The sequence below is a fragment of the Ostrinia furnacalis genome, unplaced genomic scaffold, assembly GCF_004193835.3.
Source record: "Ostrinia furnacalis isolate ACB-3 unplaced genomic scaffold, ASM419383v2 OfSCF0260, whole genome shotgun sequence".
NCBI lineage: Eukaryota > Metazoa > Arthropoda > Insecta > Lepidoptera > Crambidae > Ostrinia > Ostrinia furnacalis.
In genome coordinates this window covers 226,275-238,290 of record NW_021130499.1, presented here as the reverse complement: position 1 = coordinate 238,290, position 12,016 = coordinate 226,275, and the positions used below count along the sequence as shown (strand labels likewise).

The window sequence follows — 12,016 nt, the reverse complement described above, 5'->3', positions numbered from 1 at the left end:
TCAAGTGAATTTTTTTAAGAAATAAAGCGTGATACAGATGTTTAGATACCGTGGTTTTGTAGTAATAGTTTAAAAATATCTGTGATAAACTAAAACCAAAGGGCAAAGCTAATAGGCCAAAGTTAGCTGTAAAAAAACTCATAAACTCGTTTATTTTTGTAAGCAGGCTTTTAAAAAGCATTTTATACGTCCCAGTATTAACTCTACTGCTTCGGGACAATAAATGGCCCAGTGCTGCGAAGAAGCAGCGCAAGAAACTCAGTCACTACTCAATAAACTTCTTTATTTACTAGGCGGACTTGAAATTTCTTATTTGTATATAACCCAATCTCAAATAATATAACATTGCTTCTAAAACGGCGAGAAGCCATCGCAGTTCGTTGCAGTTGCCTGTAGACAATGGAGGTTCGATCCGATCTAGACGCCAAATGTAGGTACTAGGTAGGTTACCATAATAATGCGATTTTAAATGTAGGATTTCAATGCATTTCCGCAGGGCTGGGAGAAATGATTTGACTATTTTTTTAGATAAAATATTTAATAGAGCGTCACTCAGTCATCATGTACCTATTGGTACCTACTTAATTTATTTTTGCGTCATAAAGTAATCTATTTCCCATTGCCAAGACTCATAGGTTTGTGTCTATAAACGTAATAGGTAGATATTGAATCATACGTAAAAGAGAATGAAATAGGTAAAGCACACAAAATCCTATTTGTCATGACTATGTAATGTACCGACCCTAGTTTGTCACCTGCCTTAAACATAAAAATACTTACTCCACATTCTAAACGAACCACAGTAGAGCTTGTTTTTACGACTTTTCCATTATGTCTTACCTCGGAATCGAACAGAGGAGAAAGAGCCCCTCATACTTAAACAAGGTGAAGTGGCGGCCGTTAATAAATAAGCATTACTTCAAGCGCATAATAAAACTACACATGCGCAATGGGCCAACGTAATCCGTCTCTATTACGAGGCGAGTAAATTGAAAATTCTTCCTAAGTATGAGTGATGGTGCGCATTACTTCGGGCAACGTGGTGACACTCGCGCGAAGAAAGAGGATTACCGCGGCTGAGACGGACTGTTTTAATATTATACCTATTTATATTCATGATAGGGAGATGAGTTTCAGGCGTAAACAATAATCATGCCATTAGGGGCGCGAATTTAAAACGCGAGATAAATTCCAGAAAAAATAGTCCACGAGTCTGTGAGTTCTAACGATGAGCTAAGAGTGAGTAATGTGAGAGATCAAAACAAAAGTACCTACGTTATTTTATTGTCGCACTACGAAAGTTGAGGCATACACATATTGACACTGATGTAATATTATTTTGAAGTGAGAACACACAAAACAGTCAGAATACGCGTCTTGCGATAATCTTTGCCTGTGTTGATCGACTCAACTCTTGCAATGGGACCTATGGCTATAACTGACAGATTGATAAGTAACGTTACTAGAAATTAAAATATATCAAAATTTGACAAACAGCTGTAGTGGGGATCGTAAAAACCCTTCTGGTACGGAATCCTTTAACATTAGAAAATAGGTATTCAAGTGTTGATAGTACCTATACATTACGTACGTACTAACATCCTAATGCATCCAAGCTTTTGCCTAAATCATGCTCTATAGAAGACAATTCTCTCTCATATAAGTGTTAATGACAACCTGTATACTGCTATTCCTTCTCTTCATAAACGCTCTTTATATTTCATAGACACTCATCTCAGTAATATTGGGGCATTGTTCGGAAAACTAAGCGAATGTGAGTCTATACCATTCCATATTGGGCATATTCCGTTTTAAATGGTCTTCGATGCAAGTCGAGACACTGCTGCCAAGGAGTTAGCAATTTTGATGTTTTATACATTTAATAACGTGTTATTGGCATGAAAACGGTTTTCATTGATTCTAGTAGAGCTACTTTAGACTGTTAAGCTTTGTTTGAGCATTTTCTTATTTTCTCGACGTTTAGGAACAGATTTTGTGGGCTTGGATCATTTTGCATTTGACGTTCAGTATATTCGAGTATTTTGGTTATGCTAGGTTTTTCATGGGTTTTATTTAACAATTATACTACGAATTTCATCAAAAAAAAAATTGTAACCTACCATAAAGCTAAAGTTTATGAACTTAGACTGAGTTGTACCATCCAACTTTAACGGTAACTATAACGATAACTGGCGTTTATTGTATGGATTTTGACAGACGTTTGACGTTTGTCAAACTCAAAGTAAGATGGTCATGGTGCAACCCAGCCAAAGGTTAAATTTCGTGATCAATACATATTTTCAGATTTCAAAAACTGTAACCCGTTTCTTATTTATGTAACTCACGGTGACAATTTGAACTACCTATTCGTCTTCATTTATCAGACATGATATTTACCAAAACTGTACTCCATAATAATGTACCATTTCGTATTATTGATGTAAGCACAAATTAGGATTGTGTAATAGATAGCCGTGGGAATAATCTAATCTCCACAGTAAATCATTAGATATCCATGTTAAATACATTATGTATTGATAATAATTATAGCAAGCAAACAACATTAATGTTACTAATTTAGATTAAGCATGAAGCTTGCCTTATTGCAGAATATTTCATCTGAGTGAATATTTTATTTCAAACGACAAAGTCTAATAGCTTTTATTTTATGTATCTTTGAACTTAGATGCAATTAGTCTTACAAAGAACATAAGTAATAGATTATTTATATAGGATTTTCAACGATTATTTGTACAAGTATAAATGTTAGAAGTTGCTGGCATTTCACAAAATTGTCCAAATAATTATGTTATTGAGGGACTCATCGATTAATTAATAATTATCCCTACAATCGATATAATGTATATTTAAGTAACTTTCCGATACGCTATCAACGTTGACCCATAATACCACATTCTCATCAGCTCTATTGTATTGTGTGTATTACCCGCCACTATAATTAACTTCTGACTTTGATGAGTAAAGTCGACTCTGCCCGGCAATGCGGACTCAGCCCGTGGAAGGCGTGACACTACAATCTGCTGAACCAGAATTAGCTTTCTACACAAAGATTGCAATCTGGATTAATGAGAATTATTCAGACGACTGTGCTTGTTGTAATACAATTTACTAGCTTTTGCCCTTGGCTTCGCCTGTGTGAGTTTTGCTTTCACAAAAAGGATTATTGCGTGCACCTTATACACTTATAAAAGGGACACTAAATCAATAACAAGTAACACTAAATCTTTCCCAAATCTCATTTAAATCGGTGAGGTGGTATGATAAGTTAGCATTAGGGCAATAATTCATTTAATTAGTTACTAAATAGTGACACTCTAGTCTGTCATTATTAACTTTGCACTGAGTTAAAGAGGAGTACTTCTGACATTTTATGCGTCTCCCCCTATACTTGAAACCTTCATCACTTTCCTTTCAGGAAATTAAACTTTATACCCCTTACTCTCATAGCCGCGCGACCTGTTATTGGCCTTTTGGTGTGGTTGAAGCATTATGTTTCATAGAATTAACACTATCCTATTTTTGATTCGTAAACTGTGATGAGATACTCGTACATTACCATTTTGCTGACGCTACATTGGCCGCTACTCATTAGCTACGATTCGTGAAGTCAGCTGGACAAAATGGATACGGCCCGGGCAAAGCGCGAAGCGACAATTCGCTAAACCAGAATTAACCCTCTGCGCTAAGATTGCAATCTGGTTTTAATGAGAAATGGCTCCAGTTTGTTTACTAATGCAAAGAATATTTTATACGAATCGACATTAATTCGAATAATTAGTTTAATACTTACGAATCAAAGATTTTGCTTGCAGTATTTTCAGTTTCAAATGGAATTATTTATTTTATCCAGTACCAACTCTGTTAGTCTGAGAATACTCGTAGTATCAGATAGATTGATATTAGATTTACAACGAAGAGCAGGCTTTCACAGAAGGGTGTTTCGCGGAAGCCAAACGTAACTATAGAATTTAGCAGAAATAGTAAATTGTTTCCAATTTTTGCATACATTTTAAATTATTTACAAACCCCCAAGTCAAACAGTGTCTACATGAATTAAATAAAAGATAATAGATACGAGTAGGTATACTTCTTAACCTTAGCAACGTTTCTAATACAATTTCAGTTTGACGCATCTCACGATAATAGACCTCCAATTCTTCAAAGACCCCCTTCAGTGCAACATACTCATTCGTATACGAGTATTACAGGTGACATTATCATTAAGTGCCATTTCATAAAATTGAAAAAAGATAGAGATTGACAGTCAGGTCACCTGACCTGACTGTCAATCTCTATCTTTCTGAATCTCTATCTTTTTTCAATTAACTACCTAGTTAGGCAAGCAGTTATCAGGCCAGCAGAAGCATCGTAGGACCCTCCATTTGGTACCCAGGTACTACGGAACCTCAATAAAAATATACTTTTTCTTGTTCCAGTGTCGACAGTGGACGTGGACGCGGTGCTGGGCCGCACGGCGTCGCTGCCGTGTGACGTCACGCCCGACACAAACGAGGACCGCGTTTACATGGTGCTCTGGTTCCGCGCCGGGAAGGCCACCGGAGGGAAACCCATATACAGGTACATCATCATCATCATTTCAGCTTAAGAATTCCCACAGCTGAACAAGGAACAGAGGCCTCACTCAAGGATTTCAATAATGACCGGCTGGTAACGGCCTGCAGTCAGCGCCTTCCTTACTATATAACCAGACTATATTACCACTATTTATTTCAGCCGGATGACGATCACTGTTGAACAAAGGCCTTCCCCAAGGATTTCCACATCGACCAATGTTGTGTAGAAGCGGTCGTGGAAACGTGATTATCACCAGATTGTCGGTTCTGGCCTACCTACATTTTTCCAATAAAGTCCACGTTAAAACATGCGTCTATCTCCATGTCTTGAGTCAGCCGATCTATTCACTAAAGGATGTGATTGTTATCACTAAATATATTTCGGGATCCAAAATACCTAGTTATCCTTAGAAGCTTTTCAACCATCACTGGTTAGCTTTAGGTTACATTTGTGAACAAGCTATACCAGATTAAGCAAACAACAACTTAACTTGATAAAAATTTTGTCAAAATGTCACATAATGTTTTAGACAAACATCTTTTTTTTTGTTTTTGGATTGTTTACATCGAGTGTGCAAGTGTACATTTATAAATCTGTAAAAACATTGTTTGGACATATTTCACATAGGTAAATAACCAGCATTATGGGAATTATACCCCATTCTATTAACGAGGTCCATTACAGACGGTGTATAGAGCCAGATATTAATAAGTTTGGTATCTGCAGTTAATTAGGGTGGTCAGTTATAGTAGTACAGCCAAGAGAAAACAGCCAGTTGCTTTCTTACAAACCGGTACAGTTAAGTATCAAACGTTTTAAACTTTAAAACATTTGGTTCAGACCATGATTACAGAGCGCCAGTCCACGGCGGCGTAGGATAAGTACTTTTTTTAATCTGTTTTTATTTAGGGACTTTTGTTCGAAAACATGTAGCATAAGTACTAGACACGTACGCGGCATTGTACGCTTGGTGTACGCCTGCTTGCAGCTTACATACAAAATAATGTAACTCTGGTCGACGGAGGGGCAGCGTTGCCTATACGATATTGTACGCAGGTGAACACCAAGGGTTCTAGCACGCTACGCCGCCGTGGAGGTGGCGCTTACAATTCTGTTTATCATTTTCGTTCTATTCATCTAAATTCTGCCCACTGCTTACTGCGCAAAAGGAAGTACCTAGACACGACTACAGGTTCAGTCATTGTAGAAATCTTTGAGCGTATCTATATCTTTGTCTAGCAACAAGCGTTTTTTAGTTGTAATGAAAACATATTTAATAGTTAAAAACATAGTTCGTTCAATATGGACTGGCTGCTTTCGTTTCCCTTCGGCATTACCCTGCGGCGGCAGATAAGCCTCTCGGAGACCGAGACATTAATCATTTGACAAATTTATGTGATTCAGCTAGATGTGTATATCGGACATTAAGGACAAGCGTCTATTGACAACGGACAGGGACTTGGCGTATAGTTTGTATAGATAGCCAGCGTGATAAGTCAAAGGAATTTGGACTTTATCGTCTTGAACTTACGTTAAATATTTTCAGCTGAATGATTTGTACTGACCTATTGAATGTGTGAATTTAGGTCTCCTTTACAAAGAAAAGGGAATTCTAGTTAAATTATAATGAAACTTACCTACTATTTTTTGTCCTTAAGCTTTGTTGAGCTTTCCAAGCTTCCGTGACTTTTGTAAAATATCTATCATCCTACATTACTTGTACCTTTGACAAAACATTAACTACAAAATTAACATTTTATCCGATAGATTTTTTTTCCTCTGATATTAAGTTTAACATCAACTGTGTCAAAACTTTACATTATTCGAGTTTGCGTAGGTATACTTTTTTTTTAGTCATATAAATTCATTATGTTAAAAATATTCCAGGTAATTGTACAATCAATTCAGTAACAACAAACGTGGGACTTACAACAACATGTTTTATTTATGTTGTAAACAAACTCGTGCTCGTATTATTTGTAAGTGTTCCAGGTAAATAATAATTTATTTATATTAGTAATGAATAGTATATTTATTCATCCTAACTAAATAATCCAGGTGTGGCAAAAGTAAATTCATTCAGTCATTTATCACTGAAATGTTATTATAATATCATTATTTATGAATGAAGTTCAACAAATGATTAATATTGATTATCCTGCTTTCGCCTCCGAGATTTATTTTACCATGTAGTACCCCTGTACGACAAGCCAATCCGCACACAATATTCAGCGTAGTAGTAGTAAAAAAATCAAAAGAGCGGGCAACCCCACCCCTACCACGCTGTGGGCTCGGTGTCCGAGCGGTCTCATTCCTTTGTGCGCACGCGCAACGACCGCACGCAGTATAAGAAAAATGCTTAAGTGACGTCACCAGGACGTTTTTACCGACAAAAAACGTAATTATTTTAAGTTGTGCAGTGTAGTGACGAGAATTAGACCCAACACAAGGTTGGTTGTAACAACTATTTTGTGCAAGTGCTCGTACATTTTTATTATAAGCGTTGTGACACGACGCGTAACTTTGACCCATTTTTAGCTCCAAGTTAACGCGCGATGTTAACCAGTAGCCATTTTTTATTGAATGATCAAACGAACTTACCAAGTGAAGTTCGATCTAAATTATCCTGTTTTCGCCGAAGAGATTTAAGGTCCCTCCCAACCCGAAGATTTCTATATCTTCTTCCCTGGAGGTAAACGTCAATGTCATCTCTTCTCTAAATATAATGAGACCGCTCGGACACCGAGCCCACAGCGTGGTAGGGGTGGGGTTGCCCGCTCTTTTGATTTTTTTACTACTACTACGCTGAATATTGTGTGCGGATTGGCTTGTCGTACAGGGGTACTACATGGTAAAATAAATCTCTTCGGCGAAAACAGGATAATTTAGATCGAACTTCACTTGGTAAGTTCGTTTGATCATTTAATTAAAATTCCAAATAATTTCATATCATTAGGCTCTTCATTTATTGAATTGCGCATATTATTGTACCTGAAATCCTGAATGAACAGAGTTTGTCATTTTGTTAATCATTTAAATGATGCGCAAACTATAATTATTGTCCCTGTATGAAAGTAAAACAGATTTAAGGTCGAATCGCGAATTAGAAATGTTTTGTACTTTCAGTAATACGATTTTTTAGGAAAGAGTACATTTTGGTTACAAAATGGCTATTTTAGATACCCCGGTATAGCCTAATGTAATGTCCGTGCTTTCTTCTTCCCTCGAAATAAACCTTATGTTTTCTGTTGTAAAAGCTACATAACCGCAAAATCTCAACCAGTATCTGACAAATGTCTTTCTTTTCAATTTTCTGGCGACTCTGTAATGCTTTTCAACCATCATTGGCCCAAACGAACTAGTCCAAACTGGTCATTACGTGATTGCTAGCAGGCTAAGTGCCTTCGACCTTCCGCTATAGTGCCTAGGCTACTTGGGCCAACAGCATGAGTCCATTAAAAGTTCCATTATTCTTCTTCATCTTCTCAATCATGTCCTCAACTTTTTTCACGAACGGCATCTCCTGGCACGCTGCCTAATCGGTAACTCATTGCCGGTATCGATTTTGTGTGAAGCAAGTCCCGTCCAAGTTCTCCATCTGGTAAGGAAACAGACCGCTATATTGAAACAATGGCAACATTGCATCTTACTTTAACTATGGCTCCTCGGTTGAGGATCAAGGTATACCCACTATACTATAAAAATAGAAGCCATTAGGGCTAGGATGCGCGCGGCGATAAGCGTTTATCACGCCATTTTATCGATTTTACGTGATAAACCCATACATTTTGTCGTCTAAAATCATCGATAAGATTTTTCACGGCGCACGATTTCGCTCTTTCTAAGTGATATTTTATGTTACAAATAAACAGTATTTGTTTTCCCGTAAATATTCAGATAACTATAATGATTTCCTGGAAGCTAGTGTATAATTAATAAATCGTAGATATTTATGACACAAATTGGTATGGTTATTGAGATAAGCCAATAAGCAAAATACACATAGTCATAGATACGTCTATTAATCAGGAAGTCCTTAAGTCTAACAACAAATTAATAACATTTATTTTTCGAATTAGGTTACGTCCGTTTGAACTAATGAAAGGAAAATATGAAATATGAGATAGTACGAGTATTCGTAACAGGAAATACTTTCGTATTTGCTGCGTATTGGAATTATTGCTATAGTTACATACATACTCATACGAATCCCATTAGGATGGTATTTAAGAAGCGTATAAATAAGCTACATATAAGATGCAGGCAAATAGTGTCTGTAATTTCCTTTACACAAGGCGCATAGTCCATTAATAAAGATCGACTCTATCTCAATTTAACTATCGTATAATTTTTCTGGCAATCAGGTTAAATAAAGATGCTAATGATGACCGAATTAGTGTGAACTGAACAGAGAAATAGGTAATAGTGCAGATTAAGACAATTCGAAAGTAAGTAAGTACCTACTTCTTCCTTGTTTATCGTCTGGGTTGCAACACTTCTTGGCCCAAAGGTTGATTGGGAAAGAATACTGTATAGCAATCAAGTTCGCCTTTCGTATCCAATATTAGGGGCAATATTTTTACCTATTATCTGACTTATTTACTGATATTATACCAATAATTTGACATCAAACTAGAACAGCCTGAGATCATGCGCTAGCACGTCATAATATTTGAAAACTCACACCTGTTACAACTGCAAACGATGCCACAGTATAAAGCTTGATGTGCCGATGTCCATAAGGCTGTACAAAGGTTCGTGTGGCCGCAGCCTAACCGGTGCATTCCATAGCATTACAGTCATTACAGTTCCACTACAACTCAGTTAATTCCAGTTCATGCGGTTCATTCTCAGGGGCGGCTGACCAGCGGTAATTATGTTACACCAGCCGCTGGTTGACGGTTGTCAGCGTTAAAATAAACGTTGTTTACCCAAATTCAATGTTTGGGGATGTCCTGTGATAGAGCTATAATTTTAACTAGAAATGCGCGTTATGTCTAGTTTTTTATGATAGTGGAATGATGTAGGTTTTTAGGTAAATAAAATTCTCGGAATTGTATTTTAGTGGATTATGCTAGCTTAAATGCAGCATTTCAGGTAGAATTATCTATTTGTTAAATTGAGTGTAACACGCTTGTTTGCAGGTGAAAACATTTAACAGTTTTCTCATTTACCTATTTTATACGTGGTGTGAATCGATAAGTACAAATCAAAAATATTTTATGTTATTGATAACTCTAGGTTTATGAACCATTATATTTTTAAAAACGTATCCAAAAATATTTCTTGTATCAAGCTTTATGCAAAATATTTTTATAAACAGCAAAATTAAGGCAGAAGTTATGTTTTTTAAACCAGATAAAAACAAAAGACTGCTAACCAAAACAACAAACAAGTTCCACGTTGCTGGCTGAATGCGTTGCGTGCCTTCGCCTCGTAATAGAAGAATTAAAAAGTTGTAATGAAAGTCTTTTTGCGAATTGGCGGGAATTATCTTTCACTTTATTACGTCAAGAGTTGTTGTTCGGTCAAAGACCTTTGCGATTAAAGACAAAAAAAATAACTGAATCCAAATAAACCAATTTTGATAAAATTTAAATTGTATCGATTCGGAATAATAAACTTGATAGTTTATTATAGCAATAAACGATATTATTTTATAAACCATTGTCAAAATGCTGCGCTAACATACTGAAATCACTATACACTTATGGGAATGCTGCGGTGACATACATTACAGACACATACAGATAAATTGAAAAGTTTCTCCTTTTTTGTCGTCAGTTAAAAACGTGATCATGTGCGTACAGTATAATGTTATCTGATTACATCGTTAACATCATAATTGGATACTGGCTGGACGCGCGGACATAAAAATATATACGTTACTGCGGCTTCGTTATCACGCACATTGTTTTCAATTCGAACAATGAACCCTTTTGATCATCATATTCAATATTAGGCTCGACAGATTTTTAAAATTTGGTAGAACACTTTTTATTCAGTGTTATCTGTTTTTTCTGTGACAAAAGAGTCCAATAATCTTTTTATTTTATAATGTTGGGCTGACACTAAAACTTAATTAATAAGAGTCGATAGAATATCAAACGTACGTAGCTAAATATTGTATAATAACTACATAATATCGCTATAATATGAAGTTTGATGCACCGCTGTCCGCCCGCCCCAAATTCAGCCGCGGAAAAAGCAAAGATATCTTCATTCAGGGCGAATCCGAAACGCTGTTAACGTAGTTCAGGATCTATCTGTCACCGTCGCTCATTCAGGTATCAGCTTTGGGGGAAAAGGACGGCAACATTCGAAACTTCGGATAACGTTTTTTGAAGTAACCCCATTTTTTTGCCACTATCGCTAGACGTTCCATCGCGTCTTTGGATAGATATTTAAGAGCCGTCGTCGTAATAATGGAGGCAAACGACGAGCGTGATTAATGGCGCAGGCACTTCGGTGTGCGCTAACACTAAACAACTATTACAAGACTTACATTTTAACTTGGAATTTTTCTTCTTTAGTCTGTCCTTCGCTAAATTAGACCACAGTAGATATATGTATTATTCTTTGTAGTTTTTAGCCTGACAAAACGCAAAAGTAGGATAATCTACCAGTCATTGTACAGTTGACAGAACATTCGACTATGCATTTTTGTTGTAAAATTGCGTCTATTACAATGGGTAGTTGTAATAGACGCCAAGATGAAGTGTTTAGCTTGATTTGCTGTCGCAAAATTGCTAAAATCAAGTGGCAGTGGGCAGGGCATATAGCTCGTAGAGACGATGGCCGTTGGGGCAGAAAAGTTGTCGAGTGGTAACCACGGGCCGGAAGACGTAGCGTGGGCAGGCCTACTAGGTGGACCGACTATCTGTTGAAGGTCGCGGGAAGAACCTGGATGCGGAGGAGGGAGGCCTTTGTCCAGCAGTGGATGTCATTTGACTGAAAGTTAAACGTGCTGTCGCCCATAACTAAAAAAAAAAGTAGATTCCACTTCTTTATTAATCATTGTGACAAACACTTACTCACCTATAATGTATTAATATCAATGTAAGCATTGAAATTATGTTCTCGGCCTCAACTCACCACATGCCTGAACAATTTTCTAACAAGATTTCGTATTGTAACAGGTGTTACGGTCACCTAAATTAATACTTTAGCCGAGTTCTCTAGGCTATAATAGACATAGGTAGGTAGACTTACCTTTGAGTTGGTGGAATTATGAGCTTGTAGAAATATCTAGAAAATTGCTTGCTTGAGAATCTCTAATCTGTCACAGAAAGACTATCGCGCGTGTGTACCCTTTTCAAAATCTGGGCTAAAAACTATCCCATGTTTTCCCTCGGTCTCAAACTCCTTATCAATTTTCTCTAAAACGGCTGAGTAGTTTAAGCATGATAGAACAGGTAGA

General features: G+C 36.8%; 1 protein-coding gene across 1 annotated transcript in view; it reads left to right on the top strand.

The window, feature by feature from the left end:
• The window catches only part of LOC114357912 (uncharacterized), a 77,429-nt gene that overhangs the window by 30,520 nt on the left and 34,893 nt on the right, over window positions 1-12,016 (top strand). The window contains exon 3 of the mRNA XM_028311718.1: window positions 4,458-4,599. Coding sequence (XP_028167519.1) covers window positions 4,458-4,599 — 142 coding nt within the window. The remainder of the gene's footprint in view (window positions 1-4,457; window positions 4,600-12,016) is intronic.